General features: G+C 51.9%; 1 protein-coding gene across 8 annotated transcripts in view; it reads left to right on the top strand.

Moving 5' to 3' along the window:
* The window catches only part of KCNQ4 (potassium voltage-gated channel subfamily Q member 4), a 52,761-nt gene extending 45,677 nt beyond the window's left edge, over nucleotides 1–7,084 (top strand). For 5 of the 8 annotated variants that reach the window (XR_011436428.1, XM_070260239.1, XM_070260242.1 and 2 more), the window contains 3 exons: nucleotides 1,380–1,511; nucleotides 3,991–4,117; nucleotides 4,910–7,084. Coding sequence is in view for 5 of the 8 variants with exons in the window: in XM_070260239.1 (XP_070116340.1) it covers nucleotides 1,380–1,511; nucleotides 3,991–4,117; nucleotides 4,910–5,122 (472 nt within the window). In the remaining 3 variants the exon portion in view is untranslated. Of the gene's footprint in view, nucleotides 1–977; nucleotides 1,140–1,379; nucleotides 1,512–3,990; nucleotides 4,118–4,496; nucleotides 4,629–4,909 lie in introns of those variants that run through there. The other 3 variants (XM_070260244.1, XR_011436429.1, XM_070260245.1) reach the window with 3 other exon arrangements.
* Nucleotides 7,085–19,610: the final 12,526 nt, after the last annotated feature.

Raw genomic sequence — 19,610 nt, 5'->3', positions numbered from 1 at the left:
CTTGGAATGGAGTTCTGGCCTGGTCTCTGTACCCAGCCTGCAGCTCCAGCTCCAGACGCCCCCTTACTCCCCGGCCTTGCAGACCACCTCCTCTCTTCCCTGGCTGATGCACCTGCCCACAAGCCTCTTCCTTTTGTGTTCCTTTCAAAATTAGAGTCAACTGGACACCCCTCCCCTGAGAGTCTGAGGCCTCTCCCCATCCTCTTTTTACACATCCTGTCTCTCCCCTCCAAGTGACCAGCTTCTGGAACACACTGCCTGAGCTGCCACCTGGCTCAGGTCAGCTCTCCTTAGCCATCCCACAGACCCCTCACACCCATCATGCCCCAAACCTGCTCCTCCTCCTGTGTGGTGCAGTGGCGGGACCATCCACTCTGTCACTCAAGCCATGGGAGTCATCCTGGACTCTACTCAGAGCCTCTCAGTCCCACGTCCTGAATTGCTCAAAGCTGTTTTTTGTCTCTGCCCCACGGCCCCCTCCCAGCTCAGGCCCATCCCCGGGAGCTGATCTTCCTGCCCAAGACTCCGCCCCTCCAGGCTTCCCCACACAGGCTGGCAGAACACTCATGCTAAAGCAGAGTAAACCACATGCCCCCTTCCCCACCACCCTACCTTCCCATGGCCCAATCTCCGCCAGGAATTCAGGGCTCTTCAGAGTACCCCTTCCCAGGCCCCTTCCCAAGGCCAGTCTCTTTCCCTGTCTTCTTATACTGCCCCCTCCCCGCCCCGGTGGATTAATCCCTTGCCTTCACATCCTGTTCTGACTACTTTGAACTGACTGACTCCCACACCTCCATGCCTGTCTGTGTGCAGAAAGCCACCCTTCATCCCTGTCCTCTTGCCAGGGCACTGGGAAGTATCACTCCCAAGACTTGTCCCCTGACCTCCCTTCTATGGTCCCCAGCCCTCTTCTCCATTCCTTGACATGGCCCTTGTTACCCCATAATTATCTACATCCTCTCCATCTCCCACCCCAGGCCTGGGTCCGGATCTGATGCCCCTTTGAGGGCCCAGGGTCCAGCATAGTGGTGCTAACAAGCAACTGTGGAGTGAATGCAGAAATGTCTTCCCCCAAGCTGTCACCATCAACAGTGTGCACAGATGTCTGCCCTGTGTCCCACCTAGCAGAGGGAGACCAGGCCAGTCCCTGCCCGCCGAGGCTAATGCGCCCGCAGACACAGGCACATGAGAAAATACCCAGCACACCTACAGAGGGCGCAGGGGTGGGAGCCGGGTAGCGGGGAGGGAGGCTGGGAGACCCAGCAGAGGCTGTGTGCAGTGGCCCAAGCAGGAGGTGCCCTGGTGACAAGCGGGTAGCAAAGGGACAGAGAGGGGGTTGGAAATGAATCCCTTCCCTCTGAGACCCCCTCTCCCAACAGGATCCTGAAGTTCCTGGTGGCCAAAAGGAAATTCAAGGAGACGCTGCGACCGTACGACGTGAAGGACGTCATCGAGCAGTACTCGGCAGGGCACCTGGACATGCTAGGCCGGATCAAGAGCCTGCAGGCTCGGTGGGTGGCCCGCCCCGCATGGGGTGGGGGGCGGCAGGGAGGTGGGGACCCTAACCCCCGCACGAGGTCTGCGGGCGGGAGACCCTCCGCGGCGCCGAACGGAGCCCCGAGCGCCCCCTAGGGGCTGCTGCGGCCCCTGGCATTTCTGGCAAGGGCCCTGGCTTGCCCCACGCCTGAGGCCAGACGCTGCACTTGTCTTCACCCTGAAGAATAGCCTAGCCGCAGGTCCCCTGTGCGAATCCTCTGGACCTGCGCGTCTTAGGGGACATCTTTAGATGACTGTTTCCTGCTCCTAATATAATAGGTTTAAGATAATCAGTGACCTCCAGGGTTGGCCTGGTAGCGAGTGGTTAAGTTTGCTGCCTCTTCTTTCGTGCCCCGGCTCCGCAGGCTGGGATTCCGGGTCCTATGTGCTGCTCATCAAGCCACGCTGTGGCGGCGCCCCACATACAAAATAGAGGAAGACTGGCACAGATGTAAGCTCAGCAACAATCTTCCTTAAGCAAAAAGAGGAAGATTGGCAACAGGTGCTAGCTCAGCAACAATCTTCTTCACCAAAAAAAAAAAAAGTGACCTCCCACCTCCCAAGGGGGTAGGCAAATTGTCCTGAATGCTGCCCACCTCTTGCCTCTGGAATCCTCCAGCACCTCTCTCTCGGCCCAACATATAGGAAGAATTCTCATACCAAGACCTCAGTCACCTACACTGTACCCCTCTCCTCTGTGGCTGCATTCTCACTGCCCATTCATTCATTCTCTCAAGAAAGAGTCATCGGGCATTTGTTACCCACCAGACAGCAGGGATATGGTGGAAAGCAAAGCAGAGTCCCTGCCCTCAGGGAGCTTCCCTTTCTGTGGAAGGAGAACAGATGATAAATAAATGAACCAGAATAAGTCAGATGATAAATGCTAAGGAGAAAAATAAGGCCTAGGGTGTCGGGGTTTGCAATTTTAAATAGGTGAAAAGGTGACATTTGAGAAAAAATTAAAGGTGAGGCAGCCAGCTCTGTGGCTGTTTAAATAGTTTCCAGAGGGAACAGCAGGTGCAAAGGCTTGGAGATTGGCAGGGGCTGGGGTGTGGTTTTAGGAGCAGCAGGGAGCCTCATGTGTCTGTTCTGGCGTGAGAGAAGTAGGAGCAGAGCTGAGAAGGCTAATGGCTCTTAGACTGTAAAAAGCATCGAAGGCCACTGTGAAGATGCTGGCCTTCATCCAGGGGGAGATGCAAGCACTGGGGGGTTTTGAGCAAAGGACCAAGAAGCTCCGAGTTATGCTATAAAAGGATCAACCTAGGTGCTGTGTTGAGAACGGTCTATGAGGGAGCTGGGGGGACACGAGGACCAGTGAGCAGGCTACTTCAGACGTCCAGGCAAGAGATGATGGGGACTTGGACCAGGGTGCCAGCAGTGGAGGTGGGGAGAAATGATCAGATTCTAGATATATTTTGAAGGTAGAGTTGACAGGGTCATCTGATGGGAGAGTCAAGGATGAGGCCAAGGTTTTTGATTTGAGCAAGAGGAAAGAGTTGTCGTTTATTGACACAGAGGAGGCAATGAGTAGAGCAAGTTTCGATCCAGAAAGTTGGGAGGTGTTGGGTTTGTGACGCCTATCAGACATCTAAATAGAGTGTGGATCTGGCAGTTAGAGGAATGTGGAGTTCGGGGGAGAGGTATAGGCTGGAGATACAGATTTGTGTCAAGAGCGTATAGAGGAATTGAAAATCTGAAACTGAAGACATCACTTAGCGAGTGAAAATAAATAGAGAAAAGAAGTCCCAGGAGTGAACCTTGGGTCCTGCAATGTTTAGAGGTTGTGGAGATAAAGAAGGAACCGGCAAAGGAGACTGGGAAGGAGCGGTCAGTGAGGAAGGATGGGAGACGGTGGTGTTTGGCAAGCCAAGAAGAAGGTGCAGGAAGAAGGGTGATCTGATGTGCGGAGCGCTGCTAATAGTCAAGTGTAATGAAGACTGAGAATTGATCATCGAATTTAGCAACATGGAGGTCATTTGGGATCTTGACGACAATAGTTTTGGTGAAATGGTGGGAATGAAAGCCTGATTGGGGTAGGTTTTAGAGAGAAAGGAAGGAGAGAAATTGTAGATAGAGAGTAGAGATAACACTTTCAAGAAGTTTGCCGTAAAGGAGAGCAGAAAAACAAGGTTAGGACCAGCTCCAGCTTGTCCCCCTCATAAGTCACCTTCCCACTTGTGTCTCTCCCTCTTTTCCCAGTCCACCATCTCCCACCGGTCCTCCCATCAGGCGGTGGTTTTGTCATGCTTGTGTGTGGTGCCTTTGCTCGGCCAGCTGGAAAACGCGCAACGCCGCAGCCCATTCCCTCCAGCCACCTCGGTCTCCACTGGCAGGGCAGAACGGCCCCCTCCCACCAGGGCAGGCTGTCTCCCCTCTCAGCAGGCAACCTCGAGTTCTTATGGGAGGGACGAGTGGCGTGTGTCTGGGCCCTTTAACGATTCCCTTTCCCCACAGGGTGGACCAGATTGTGGGCCGCGGCCCCGGGGACCGGAAGACCCGGGAGAAGGGCGACAAGCCCTCCGACTCGGAGGCGGTGGATGAAATCAGTATGATGGGACGCGTGGTCAAGGTGGAGAAGCAGGTGAGTGTGGGAGGGAGTTTCGCTGGTGTAGCAGCGCTAGCTGTCGACCGAGAAGCTTTGGAAGGCCGCGGGGACAAGCACCGGGGGAGGGTGCGCCCTTCAGAGCCGCTGGCCCGAGCACCGGGGGAAGCCCAAGCAGGGCCCGAGCAACCGAGCCCGGCAGAACCCCGCCCCACAGGTAAGCCCCGCCTCCCAGGAAGCCCGCCCACTCCTACTGAACCACCCGATAGACCCACCCTCTCCTGCCAAGCCCCGCCCTAGGTTGCTGTAGTCTAGCTAAGTCCAAGTCGCGCCTATTTCATTTAACCCCGCCTCTGTTTTCTCTTTCGGTCGCCCGGACTATCCCAAACAATCACAACTAAATTTCGGGGGGGCGCAGGAATAAGACCTAGTTTCCCAGCTTCGTCACGCCCTCCAGTCAAGCTCCGCCCTTCCTCGCGGACGAGCCGCGTCTCCCAGACACCCCCCTTCCCGGGAGAAGCCCGGCTGCCCAGCCGCGTCTCGTCCCCAGGTCCCGTCTATAGCACCGCCTGATCTCGCTCAAGCTCCGCCCACATCAGCTCCCTTCTCAAACCCCGCCTCCAGGCTCCCTCCGCCCTCGAATCCCGCCTCCAGTCCTGGTCAAGCCCCGCCCACACCCTCTCCACTCCTAAACCCCGCCTCCAGGCTCGCCCCGCCCCCAGCCCCGCTCAAGCCGCGCCCACATCCTCTCCCCTCCCAAGCCCCGCCTCCAGGCTCGCCCCGCCCCTACGTCCTGGCCAAGCCCCGCCTCCAGCCGCGCCCTGCCCGCAGGTGCAGTCCATCGAGCACAAGCTGGACCTGCTGTTGGGCTTCTATTCGCGCTGCCTGCGCTCCGGCACCTCGGCCAGCCTGGGCGCCGTGCAAGTGCCGCTCTTCGACCCCGACATCACCTCTGACTACCACAGCCCTGTGGACCACGAGGACATCTCCGCCTCCGCCCAGACGCTCAGCATCTCCCGCTCGGTCAGCACCAACATGGACTGAGGGGCTTCTCAGGGGCCGGGCAGCGCTCGGCCAGCCCCTCAGCCCGGCGCTCGGCCCCGCCCGCTGAGGCCTCCGGCTCCTCTCTTACTTGAACTGCTCCCGCGCGGGGAGAGAGGCCACACGCAGTATTGAACTGCCTGGGCGGGCGAGCTACCGCTGTGGGTGCCAGCGACTCGCCCCACCTCAGGAGTGCGAGATGCCAGGCCGCAGGGAGGGCAGCAGCGGCTGACCGCGACCTCTGGGCCCGCCAGAGCCCCGCGCGGCCCGCCTGGCAGGGGCACTGACCGGAAAGTGGGAGCGGGGCGCTGAGGCCAGGGCCCTGGCCCTGACCCAGCTTCCAGCTATGCAAGGTGAGGTGTCCGGCCGGCCTTCGGACAGAGCACGAAAGCCGTCCCGCCAAGTCCCCGCCCCACTTGAGGGTGGGCCCAAGGTGCCCCACAGGTACCCACAAGCACAGGACCCTGCCACAAGGCAGGTGGGCACCATATATGCAAACTATGTTAAATATGCAACTTTGGGGACCCCCATGGGGTCCCTCTGCCCCTCCCCCATGGGAGATGGGCCTCCAGCAGTAGCTGGTCTCAGGCTGCTTGGCCATGACCCCCAACCCCATTCTTTGGCATATCACCCCCTCCCCACCCAGCTTAGGGCCTCTTTCTCCCTTGCCTCCCCCAAGGGCAGTGCCTGGGCCTTCCTTCCCATCTGCAGGTGTCCCGCCCCAGCGGCTCCCTCTGCCTGCTGGATGTCCACTCCCCTCTTTGGCCCTGCAGACACCTTTAACAGCACAAGTTTCTGTATTCTCCCCTAAACCTCCCCCAGACGATGCTGCTGCAATCACACAAACATATCCCTTTAGTTTCCCCAGACATGCAGAAGGTCTCTCACACTCACACTGACACAATCACACACACTTAGAGACGTGAGCACAGAGCCATTCAGCCTCTCCCGGGCCTCTGCAGCTGATGCCAGTAAACTGGCCTTGCAAGGTGATGTCCACTACAAGGAGGCCCCCACTTCATCCAGGTGGGAGAGGGAGCTCTGAAGTGACCCCAGGTCTCTCTAGGCCCCACCCCAGAGCTTTACCCGCTCCCCTTCCTCAAGAGGATCTACTCCTCCGTGGTCCAGGAGCCCTAACTGCTGCCTTTGCCTGCCCCCGAGAGCCCTCTTTGGCGTCCCCACAGCACAACTCACGCCTAGGCCTTTGGGCCCCGACAGCACTGGAAAGATCCCGGGCCCTTCCCCAGGGTAGTTATCAAGCCTGCTTCTATCTAGGCTTGTCCCCTTTCTAGTCACTCTAACTCCCAGAGAAACTAATAATGCACCTAGCAACTCCCATTTTTCAGGCACCAGCTGTGCGTCTGGCGCTCATATGCACTGTCTCCCCTCCTGCCATGCCCCGCTCTTCACGTCAGTTGGCAGCCCCCATACTGGCATAAGCCCCCATCCACTCCAGACTCCCAGCACCTCTTTGGTATCCCTACCCCTTTGTCCCTCTTCTGCAAAGCCAATGCAGGTGGCAGGGGGGTGATGGGTAGTGGACCAAGGGGGACCATCTCTGGGGTGCCAGCGAACAGGGGCTCAGGCCCAGCTGCCTGCATCTTGTGACTGGGGACCTGCATGCACCAGCGCCAGGGCTGGGGTTGGGTCTTACTCAGCCCCATGGTGCCCAGCCTCTGCCCCAACAAGCCCTCTGCATGTGACCATCATGCCCTGGACAGAGCCTGTCCTGGCTCACTTCACCCGCACTACGCTGTCCTCAGAGAGCCACCCCTCTGCCCACTCAGAGACAGAGCTGTGGAGAGGGGCAGGAGAATGGGATTACCCTATGACCAAAGGAGACTTGGCAAGAAGCCTGCCCTCCTTCCACGATCAAGGTTCCCTACCAACCCGGTTCTCGGATATGCAAGTACCTCACTTTGTTAACTTATTAACTTATTGGTTTCATTAAAGTTTTCAGTAGGAGGTGGTTGGTCTTGGCTGTTCAGGGGCTGTGTGTTGGGGCTGGTCTGGGGGTGAGAAGATTTGAATTAGACAGGACTCTTGGTTGTCACAACAAAAACTCAACTCCTTACGGCTTAAGCAAGAAAATGAAACTTATTGGCCCAGATGACTAAAAAGTCCAGGGGAAAGATTTGGCTCCGTGCACTGCTACATCTGGGTGCTTAACTGTGTTGGGGATCTGTCTTCTATCTCAGCCTTCCTCTCAGGCAGGCTGACCTCTCATGGTGACCCCCAGCACTTGCAAATACATTTCCTTTTGGTGTAGCGCCCCAGTGGAAAGTGAGTGCCACTTTCCTGATAGTTTGTATCACTCAGAGTTCAGTCAGGAAAACAGAAACTACACTGGGTTTTTCAGCAAGGAGAATTTGCTGTAGGGGATGGGTCATACTGATGTACGTGGGCTGAAAGAACAAAAGAGAACCTTGAGAGAAGCTAGAGAACATCACAGCGGGAAGCAGCTTCCACTCCTAGAGCTGCAGGAATGTAGGGAAGAGGTGGGGTTAGCAGAACCTACAAGCTTGATTGGGGGAGCCCTGTAGTCGGGGGCTCAGAGGTCTGGAGAGGGGTGCTGTCTGGCCTGTGCCAGCACTGGCTAGGGGATACTATGAAGCTTGTCTGGGAGTGCAGCAAGAAAGCTGATGGCTTGGATCCACTGTTGCTACCACACTGTTGCTGATAAGGTTAGGAAGCAAAGGAAGAAGGTGGTCTCCTCTCCTGCTGCCCTTCAGTCTTGCCCTAGTGCCCCTTATTGTGAAAGCCGGCTGACAGGGGAGTAATGTGGTTTCCAGAGTCCCAGCCCCAGCATCACAGAGCAGAGCACAGAAGGCTGCCTTTGGAACTGAAAGACAATAATAGCTTAATAACTAGCACAATCTGCCCCTCTGGATGCTCAGTATCCACACACATCAATCCACACATATTTGAACCTCCATATAGCAACAGTAGCTCCCACTTAATAAGATGAAACTATCTTGCAAACAAATGAAGACACTCTAATCCTCTTCCCTAAAGTGGGAAAAACACGAAGTCCTGCCATCCAATAGATGTCTCCATCTCCAGCAGTTAGTCGTGGAATCCATATTTGGGTGATGTTAATTACTTCTCTAATTCAGTCATAATCCCGCCTGCAACGAAATACCAAACTGTAAAGTTAGCGATCACTTGCAATCTTTATATAATAAAATGATAGGGGGAAAGGAGGAAGGAAGAAAAAATTATGTAATAAGACACACACAACAGGCAAGGAAGAAAATATGCATAGCTGCAATGGACCTTCTGGTAACTGGTCAGAGTTCCATTGTTGATCTCTGTATATCTATATCTGTCTCTCTCTTTCTCCCACTGCCCTTCTGTGTTCCCTTTACCCTCAGCCAGGGCCTCAGCTGGTTAGGCTTCTTTACGTGGTGGAGTGACCCAAAGAATCATTCCTGACAGATCTGAATCCTCAGTGGTCCTGCCCGGTTTCGGGTGCCATAGGTTTTCATTGACTTTTACCATGGTACATGGAAGTGCTAAGAGGGACCCTAGAGAATCCCCCAGGTTCTAGACGTGGTCCTCCTCACCCTTGTTGTGTGGCAGCATCCCAATTTCCCCTTGGGAATGAAGACCAGTCAGGCAGCCAGTACCTTAACTCTTTCTTTTCCTGTTGGTTTAGTGGCATGAGGAGCCCAAAATAGCAGTTAGGAATTTCAACTTCTAATTCAGTGAAACCTTGCTTCCCTTCCCTTGAGAACTAAGACCTCCAAACTAACAGAGCCCAACGTTGTGGGGACAAGAAGCAAAAGTTTTGTCAGTGGGTGTCGTGGCCTGAATAACAGCCACCCAAAGATACCAGGTCCTAATCTTTGAATTAGTCAAATGTTTCCTTATAAGGAAAAGAGATCTTTGTAGATATGATTAAGTTAATGATCTTGACATGGGGAGATCATCCTGGATTATCAGTGGGCCCTAAATCCAATTGCAAGTGGCCTTTTAAGAGAGAGGTGAAGATCTCACACACGAAAGAGGAGGAGACAATATGAATCAGGAGCAGAGGCTGGAGTAACGTGGCCACCGCAAAGGAATGATGGCAGCCAGCAGAAGCCGAGAGAGGCAAGGACCGGATTCTCTCCCGGAGCTCTGGAGGGTGTGTGGCCCTGCTGACACCTTGATTTTGGCCCAGCGAAGCTGATGTTGAACTTCTGTCCTCCAGAACTGTGAGAGAATAAAGTCTGATGTTTTAAGTCGCCAAGTTGATAGTAATTTGTTACGGCAGCCACAGGAAATTAATCCTGTGGGTTATTTGGTGTAATAGCGAGAGAAGCTGCTCTCACGACTTCCCTTTGGTTCCTGAACCCTATATTCTGGCTGTGTTAATGAGGATAAATGGCTGCCCCCTCCAGGATGGAAAGGATCCAGTGGAATGAACCTGGCACCAGTGGCTGGATGAATCCCTACAGAATGGCAATATATTGGGTGGTCAACATTTGTGTCTACTGATGGTAGGTTGGACGTACAGTGGTGGCATTAGCCAGATCAGCCTTGGTGAGGTAAACCCATATTGTTGAACCCATAAATAGTCGCCGTTCTTGCCACCATCACCATGCCGTAGAAGGGCATGTTGAGCAAGCACTGGAGGGACTGCAGAAGGAGGCGGATGGACATCCATGGGATGTGCCGTCTTAGCCATCGGATTATCGAGAGCCTCTTCCGCCGTGGATGCCCTTTGATGAGATTTCACTTGGGATGGAAGTACCTTCACACTCTGTGCCTATTTCTGAAAGTCCATCTGAAAACCTCTTCCCAAGTCTTCCTTATCACCAATCCTCCAATTCGGTGCTTTCTGAGTTCCTGAACATCCAGCCAAACCATTGGCCGCTGCTCAGAAACCATCACAGATCCATACTCCTTGTCACCTCTCAATCCAGGCAAAGTGGACAACCAAATGTATTGAAGGGGAGTAGGATTTAGCCAGGCATGGGAACTGGGTGGTGGTGAATGTTCCGGCTAGAGGGCATAGCATGTGTAAAGGTCCAGAGGCACCAAAGAGTGTGGTACATGAATGGAACTGAAAGAAGTCTCTGTGACTGGGCCCAGAGAGCAAGGGAGAGAGTGGAACAAGATGGGACTTTAGAATCAGACAGGGATCAAAGTTTGCGGGATTTCATAAATCGTTCCAAAGACAGAGGACTTAACCGTGAGGGCCGTGGGGGGGCCAATTAAAGATTTTGATGAGGGATCAAACCAGGATAGATTTGCATTTTAGAAAGTTTTCTTCCTAGGATGGAAGATGGATTTGAGGGAGCAAGTTTGGGTACAGGGAGACAAGTTGGGAGAGCCGGAGATGTTGGTAACCTGGACAAGTGCCCCAGCAGTTCACTAATTGAGTAAATGTCTACAGAGCACCTGCTGTCTGTCAGACCTGGCTCAGCACAATACACAGGCTGAACAGACACAGGAGACCCGGTTACGGCCCTGAGGTCATCCAGCCCCTGGAGGAAACAGATGCACAATTACCCAATGCACATGCCACTCTGTATCTTCTAAATTTGTCTGGCTCAGCAAGGAGAGTTTGCAGGTGGCTATGGGAGTCCCCAAACTGCCATCAGATGTGGTCTTGAGAGCAGATATAATTTTAGCTTAGTGTGTCATTTATCTATGGCTATGTAAATACTCACTCTAAAACTTAATAGCTTAAAACAACAACCGTTTTATTTACTCTTGATTCTGTGGGTCAGCAATTGGGGCTGGGCAGCTGAGCAGTTCTGCTGGTCTCACCTGGCATCGCCAGGTGGTTGTAGTCTTCTGGCATCTTGACTGGGGCTGGATGGTCTAAGATGGCCTCACTCATATGTCTGGTGTTTGGTGCTGGCTGTCAGCACCCTGGTTGGTCCACGGGTGGGATAGCTTGCCTCTGCTCCATGTGGCTTTCCATGCTCCAAGAGATTAGATGGGGCTTTTTCACATGACAAGAGGGCAAAAGCAGGAGACACACGGCCTCTTGAGGTCCAGGCTCAGGAGCTGCTCCAAGCAGCCTGGGATGCAATGCTGCAGGCGCTCATCTCACTTGGATGCTCTGGATCTGTTGCAATTTTTATGCTCTTGCAGATCAAAGAAGACCATTCTCTTATTTCTCAATTTAGATAACTTATTTTATGTACTTCATGTATTTCACCTTTGGAGAGTTCTAGTTGTTAAAACAACTTCTTGGTTTTTCCTCTGAGAGGTCGAGCAGCACATTTCCCCCTTCTACCCGCCTCTCGTGTGCAACAGGATTGTGACAGCTGCTCCCCTGGGATATTACTTTGCTGGGGCTGCCATAACAAATGCTACTGACTGGGTGCCTTGAACAACAGAAATGTATTGCCTCACCGTTCTGGAGGCTGGAAGGCCAAGATCTAGGAGTGAGCAGGGTTGGTTTCATTCTGAGGCCTCTCTCCTCGGCTTGTGGATGGCCGTTTTCTTCTAGTGTCTTCCCATGATTGTCTCGCTGTTCATGCATATGTCTGGCCTCTCTCTGTCTCTGCCTCTCTCTCTGTCCTAATCGCCTCTTCTCGTAAGGTCACCAGTCACATTGGATAGGGCCCGCCCTAACAACCCCATTTTAACCTAATCACCTCTTTAAAGGCCCTACCTCCAAGTACAGTCACATTTTGAGGTACTAGGGGTTAGAGCTTCAACATAGGAATTTGTGGGGGGCTCATAATTCAGCCCATAAAAGCTGGAGTCAGGGTTTGACCCTCCAACCTAGTCCCCTTTCAGCTGTAAGTGCACAGGGCTGAGAATCCATTCTGGGGCTTGCCCCATCTCAGCTGGACAGATGCAGACACGTGTCTAGACATCATGGAACCAAGTGGTTTGGAAACCTTTTTTTTTTTAGCCCCAGAACCTTTGCCACAACATAGCCTCTTTGGCATCCCACTATAAACGATAAAATCAATGCAGCTAAAAAACGGGGACCTCTCAAAGGTGGCCTCAGTTCTCACCCTGCACGTGTGACGAGCATGTGTGTAAATTGCAGAACCCGGGCTTGAACCCAGGCAGTCTGGGTCTGGGGACCACGTTCTTCTGTTTTACTGTGCCTCCCTACAAGGGAACACTCCGTGAGACATTCTTTAGTGAGTGTAGCAGATTGTATCATTTGTCGGAAAGTCTTCTCTCCTCGTCGTTACCATGGTGACCTTGGGGTGGCGTCTGTTTCTCTACCTGTCTTACAGTGGATTTCCTACAAACAGGTTCTGAGACAGAGAGGGATGTGCAGGTTTATTGGGGAGTGCTCTCAGGAGACCCGTCTGTAAGGATGTCAGGAAGGCAGGCCTGGGCAGAGGGAGAAGTTGGTCTGCGATGAGATTCCAGCTGAGGCATCTGCTGATCTTCAGGCGCTCTGGAGCTTACAGAGCCCTTCTGAGAAGGAGGAAGGCCTTTGTTTCTGTGCCTCAGCCAATCACTGGCCATGAGCCACCCCCAGGGAGGGGCATGACTTTGGGTGAGGCAGTTCCCTATGGCCAAGGGAAATTCCCAGTGAGTGACAGTTGTGAGTCAGCAGCTGAGATTCCCAGCAGCTGGGGAATGGGTGCATAGACACTGAAGGGGGAATCTGGGCACGACAGCATCCACTCCACCACCCCACTGACTTTGGGCTTGGCCAGGGAATTTGCTCTGGCCAGTGGAATGTTGGGGGAAAGGTCAGTGTGCTTATTCTAAGGTAAGGCCATAGGAGGCTTGACATGTTCTGCCAGACCTCTTGGTGCTTCCTGCCTCCACCATGAAAAGACTCAGATAGCTGTCGTTCCTTCATCCTGGGTCCAGAATGAGGACACTTGGAGCAGACCTGAGCCAGACTCAAAGTCAGGAGTCCAGCCTGGGCCAACCAGCATCAGCTGAACTACAGTTGACCTAGAGACTTAGGAGTGTGAAATGATATTTGATTTTGCAAGCCACTGAGATTAGGGGTTGGTTTGTTTCACAGCATTATCACAGCAAGACCTGACTAATACAGCTAGTAAGGCAGATTTCACTGGAAGCAGTGAGATCAAAGGTTTAAATCGCACGTCACAAAGCAGAACATTCTTAAAACCTTCCTTAAACATCTTTGTTTTTGTCCCAAATGGCTTCTCTGGTCACCAGACACTTCCTCTTTTTCCTACGCAGCCTCCATAATGGGTGGGAGACATGGAGGATTTCCTGGAAGAGGAGGCAAAGCTGCCAGGAAGCAGATACCCCGGGTGGAGGATCCTGGGACCTGAGACCCAGGCTGCCCTGCCTGCTCAGAACTGGGGTGGGGTCTGTCCTTACCTCTTGCTTTCAGTCTCGCCAGACTCCCCTCAGCTCTCCTCCTGGACCTCATGACCCTCCCCATCCCCCGTGTCCCCTTCCGCAAGTGTTGCTTCAGCTCCTGGAGACAAGGAGCTCATGTGCCTCTTGTCTGCGGTCATCGCCATCCGCCACACAAGGCTGGGCACATAGGGGATTGACACATGCTGGTCAGCAGGAAGGGAGGGAAGCAGGCCCAGCTGGGATTGCTCATCTCCCACCTGGGAATCCTCCTGGTCCCTGTTATGTGTCCACATGGCCACAAGGCGTCACTAAAGACCTCGCAGCGCCAGGCTGGAGCCAGGAAGGCGCCCTCACCATGAAGGCCCATTGGTTCAGGCCAGTGTGTCTGGAAGAGAGGGAGAGCGGGAAGTGGCCCAGCTGCGCGGTTCACGGGCTGAGAAACAGGGACTCTGGGCCCTGCTTGCAGAGTAAGGGGCTGAGTTCTTTGCCCTTCATTTATTTATCCTACAACTCTTTGTACATCTCTACTACGTGCCGAGCTCTGTTTTAGGTGCCAAGGTCATGGTTCTCCCAAACTCCCAAAGTCTCTGTTCACATGGAGTAGACAGTAGATTACTGTCTAGACAGAAAGTAAACAAAAAACAAGATAATTTCAGAGAGTGATAAATGCTGTGAAGAAAATAAAACAGAAATGGGATAATGACAGCATGGGGGGGGAGCAATTTTAGTGGGGGGTGGGGTCAGGGAAGCTCAAGGGGAAGCAAAAACCTTCATAAAAAGGCAGAGCTGCCAAGGCTCCCAGCAGCTGGCTGGTCCAGCAGCCGCACTTTGCAGATAGGGAAACTGAGGCCCAGTAAGCCAGAGCTGAGTGGAGGGATCTTGACCCCCTGGCTTGTCCTTGGGTGGCCTTCCTCCTCTCGGGTCCTTAACCTGCTCCATGTCATGGGGAAGGAGGGGAAGGAGCAGGTGGGAGGGCGCTCTCAGAACATGTGGGTCAAACAGGGACTAGAGGGGACGGTCATCTTCAGAAGGCCTAAGTGCAGAAAACACAAAACCACACCGTAGTGGCAAAGAAATCCTACAGGTTTTTCCGGTGATACAACTTCAATGTTTTTAAAATATATATATTAAACATCAAATTCTTTTCCAAATTTTGTTTTTGATGCCTTTGCCTGTTTGAGGAGTGTGACCCTGGGAAAGTCTTTTCCCCTCTCTGTGAGCCTTGGCTACCTCATCTGCAAAAGCTGAAGCCAGCTTTCCTGACTCCAAAACCACTGCTCCGTCCAGTCCTTGTAAGGCCACAGGCACCCTCCCCGGCCCCCAGAGCGCGTCTGGTCTGGATCGCCTCTCCCTGCTTCTGAGCCCGTCCTGGCTGCCCACCCCTGCCCTGAATCCACCCACAAGACCCTCAGACACAACCACACTCGTTTAGAGACTCCGGTGACCCGAGAGGTAGGTTTGGGCTTGTTATCATTCCCAGTTTGCCAACCAGGAAGCAGGACTTGCTCAAGGTCACACAGCCAGTAAACGACAGAGCCAGGATTTGAACCCAAAGTTCCATTCAGTTTCCTCTGCTCAAGGCTGTCATCCAAGATGTTGAAAAGCCCCAAAGCGTTGGTGTTCAAGGAATGACGTTTCATTTCCCTGAAAATATATTGATGTGCAATGTGTCGGTCCAGGTGCTGTCACTTGGTGTAGTGCTGCCACCTCCTGAGCAAAGGGGGGTGTTGCACTCCCATCTCCTGCTGACACTATCTGGGCCAAACCCAGGGGAAGAAGCCCTAGACATGGGTCACTCCCCCGATGAAAACACTGAGGCCCAAAAGATGACTTCAAGAAGCCATCTGCCTTTGCAGACCCCTCTTCGTCTTTCCCACCTCCTGCTGGCCCACTGCAGCCTCAATCCCGCCCCCGTTCCCCTGAAACTGCTCTGGCAAAGTCAGTTTTCACTTCCTGGTTGCCAAATGGAACAGCGTCTTTCCAGCCCTCATTTTACTTGGCTTCTCAGCAGCATTAGACGCTGCTGACCACACCTGCTTTGGGAGACACCGCCCTCGACTTTCACGGCATCTTCTCTGCTTGTTCTCCTCCTACCTCCCCAGCTGCTCCTTCTCAGCCTCCGTCCCTCCTCTCTCTTAAATGTCTGTGTTCCCAAGGTTCTGTCCTTGGCCACTTTCTTCTATTATCTGCGTCATCATTTCTATGGTAACCGGGGATATGCTAATAACTCCAAAACATGCTTATCCTCAGTCCAGACCTTACTGCTGAGCGCTTGGCCCATTTCCCCGGCCTGCCTCCACCTGGACATCAACCTGAGATGACCCAATATGTCCATTCTGATCTTATCCTGCTCTTCTCAACCTGCTTCTCCTCCCAGGTCCCCCCTCAAGGAAGAGTCACCCTGTCCTCCAGGCCACGCTCTTGGGAATCATTTTTGGCTCCTCCCTTTCCTGTAGCCTCCACTTCAAGAGGCCATTTTTAAGACTGCAGGTTGTCCTTACTACCCATTCCCACTTTTTCCTCGGTAGCAGAACCTCCAAGTTCTGCTTAGACACACGTCACCCAGAACAAAGACTACATTTCTGAGCCTCTTTTGTGGTTGCGTGGGCAACTTCCAGAAAGTGCCATTCTCCTTCTCTTTTATCCTGCTTTCTGGCTGGAATGTTGATACATGGCTGGAGCAGCCTTTTTGGACCATGAGGTCTAACCCACAAGTCACGAAGCAATAAGACAGAGGAGGCTGGATGTTGACATCCATGCTATGTCATGTTCCATGCTTTTTCAAAACAAATCTCTCTTAAACCTTGTTACTTCCGTCTTTACCATCTCTCCCATCTACCCCACCTTGTCTTAGGTCCCTCATCTCTACCTGAATCAGTGTGACAACCTTCTCAGTGTTCTCCTTTTCTCCAATGTGCCCCTCACAAATCCAGCAGCCAGAGTGATCTTTCCAAAACAGAAATCTAGCTTGTTTTCCATCCTGTTCATATACTCCATGGCTCCCCATTACCAACAGGATCAAGTTCATGCTCCTCAACCCGCCACTCAACTCTCATCCTTCTTTGACCCTTCTCTCCTTCAAGTATATCCGTTTCCCCTCTGAGTATCCACCCTATGTGCTAACCACCCTGGACGTGTCGCCTTTCCAGTCAAGCCTTATTCAGTCATGCCTCCTCCCCTGGAATTTCCTTCTTTCATGTGCTCATGTCCAAATTCTACCCCATCCGTTCTGCCATGTGAGTGCCTAGTGTGTGTCACAAACTTCAGTAAGTGCTTTCACAGCAGCAACCCACGAGGAAGTCCCATTATTGTCCCCATTTTACAGATAAGGAAACTGAGACTCAAAGAAGGGCAGTGAATTACCCAAGGTGTGCATTCACATGATGACTGACTGATACCAACTCTTCTAAGTTCCAACAGTTCCCTTTATATAGAACTCAGGCCTCTGACATCTTCCCCACTCCCACCAAATACCCTGGGGCAAAGGACACTTGAGTTCTAATCTCAACTGAGCCGCTTATTACTACCACTCACTGTGGTAGAGCCTGCTGGTTGTCCACCAAAATCCATCCTTCCCATCTTCCATAGTAACTGAGTTGTTGATGAAGACACGGCTGCCAGCTAGAAACCATATTTCCCAGCTTCCTTTGCAGCTAAGTGTGGTCATGTGAGTAAATTCTTGTCAAGAGAATCTGAGTGGAAGTGATGGTATATATGAGCCTTAAAACATTGGTTGTGCTCACCTCCTCACTGTCTTCTTCATGAGAGCTGGACCTGGAGGTGTCCATGACCCAGCTGTCACTTCACAGACAAAGACCAAAAAAAAAAAGCCAACTTGGAATTTGAGCAGCCATCTTGGCCCATGAATGGCGGAACAACAAGAAGGAAGCAATGTGGATCTGAATGACTGGGTGGAACTAGAAAGAAATCTTTAAAAATCTTCTCTTTTTTATAGAGCTCTTCTCTTTGTTAAGTATCTCTTGCCATGTGTACTATCTTAAATACATTAAATATTTTAGCTCAATAAATTACTAGCTGTGTGGTTGTAGGCAAGTCACTTCACCTCTGTGAGCCTCGGTTTCCTCGCCTCTGAGTAACCTGCAATAATAATACATTAAGTATTGAGAGAGCTAGGTGAGCTATCATGAGTCATTACTGGAGGACCCAACAAGCAGACAGCTCATGTGTGCAGGGCGCTAGCCGCACATTTGAAAGACTTTGATGTAAAGAAGAGGAGGAGATAAAGCATTGCTATTTCAAAATAGTCCGGGGAAACTGGACAACTTTTGGAGATTCCTTACATTAACTTTACAGTTTAGTATTATTTCATTTTGAATCACATGTAGGGGGAACAGGCCAACTTACCCAAACTAAATGAGGGAGAGGTGGGTCCCCAAAAGAAATGTGGGGAAACCTTTGACGAGGAGAAGCGTGGCTGGATCCCGCAAGGCATCAACAGCTTTTGTCCACTTCCGCCTCTGGGTCGCTCTCTGCAGGCTGAGGAGCCCCATCTTTCCGCCATTTGTGTGGTTCAGGGCTTGAAGTCACCCTGCCCGCTCCGGCTTCCTTTTCTGGACACTGCTAACAGCTACTCCTTCCTCAGCACTTCTTGTCCTGACATTGGGAACAGCTCTCACTTATGGGGAAGTTACCCTATGCGGGCACTGTGCAGAGCACACGCCAGCTTGAGCTCGTTTAGTCGGCCCACTTCGGTGTGTGTGTATTGGTGCGTATTTCAGATTAAAAAGAAAAACAAAGACAGAGACTCACAGGGGTAAAGTGGCTTTGCGAATGTCTTTTATGTGGTTCAGGGCCAGAATTTAGACCCAGGTGTGTATGGCCCCAGGACCTGGGCTCGTCCCTCAGCCCCTGCTGCTAGGCTGTTGATGTTGCTCTGAGGACAGAGCCCAGGCAGCAGCTCAGCTCCGCGGGTGTCTCTGAGGAGAGCCAGACCATTCCTGTCTTCATTGAAACCCGGAAGTGATGGAGGGAAAAAAAGGAGAGATTTGATGACATAGAAATGAATAACTTGTGCAAGGCAAAAGATCCCGGAAACAAAGTCGAGTGACCAGCAACTGATTGGGAGAGAATATTTGCAACATTTACAAAAGACAAGGTTTACTTTTCATAATATATAATGAACTCTTATAAATCAATAACAAAAAGACAAACAACCCAGTGGAAACATGGGCAAGGATATGAACAGGTCATTCTTAGGAGAAGAAATACAAATAGACATTATGTTTATTGATAATCAAAGAAATAGAAATTAAATAACCTTTTTTTCTATTTAGAGAGGTAAAAATTAAAGACCTTGCTGATGTCCACGGTAGCGAAGGGTGTGAGCCAACGGGCACTCGCATGGCACTGGTAGGAAGGTGAATGGGATCAGACAGAGAACAATTTGGCAGTGGCTGTCACAATTTTATTTGCTCATGTCTTCTGATCCAGTAATTCCCCTTCTAGGAGTCCCTTCTACAGAGATGTTCTCACAAGTGTTCATGGGTAAGTATATAAGGATGCTCCTTGTAGCATTATCTAGAATAGTGAAATTTAGTAAACAAGCTGAATCTCCATCAAAAGGGGACTGGGTAAGTAGATTATGCACAATGCAGTCCCACAAAGAATGAGGTAGAGTCGTATTGACTGCCATGGGAAGATCTCCAAAATATATCAACTGAAAAAATCCAATTATATAAAATAGTATAATCCCATTTATGTAAAAAAGAGATGTATATTATATATATGTATGTAACACGTGGCCAGCCCTGGTGGTCTAGTGGTTAAGACTCAGCGCTCTCACCCCCAGCTGCCCCGGTTTGTTTCCGGGTCAGGGAACCACACCACCTGTCTGTGGGTTTTCACACTGTGGCAGCTGCGTGTTGCTACAATGCTGAAAGCTACACCATCGGTATTTCAAACACCAGCAGGGTCACCCGTGGTGCACAGGTTTCACTGGAGCTTCCAGACTACACAGACTAGGAAGAAGGAGCTGGCCACCCACCTCCGAAATAATTGGCTGTAAAAACCCTGTGAATAGCAGCAGAGCATTGTCTGATATAGTGTGAGAAGGTGAGAGGATGGCGCAAAAAGACCAGGCAGGGTTCCACTGGCAGTCATCCATTGATGGCACTAACAACAATGTAACATAATAGACACATTACATATATGTGTGTGGAAAAACTTGGGGGCATCTTGGACTTTTCACTTAAGCTTTTTAAGCTGTTTGAAA

This window comes from Equus caballus, chromosome 2 (genome assembly GCF_041296265.1).
Source record: "Equus caballus isolate H_3958 breed thoroughbred chromosome 2, TB-T2T, whole genome shotgun sequence".
NCBI lineage: Eukaryota > Metazoa > Chordata > Mammalia > Perissodactyla > Equidae > Equus > Equus caballus.
The sequence above is the reverse complement of the archived record's forward strand: the minus strand, read 5'-3'. Positions and strand labels throughout refer to the sequence as shown.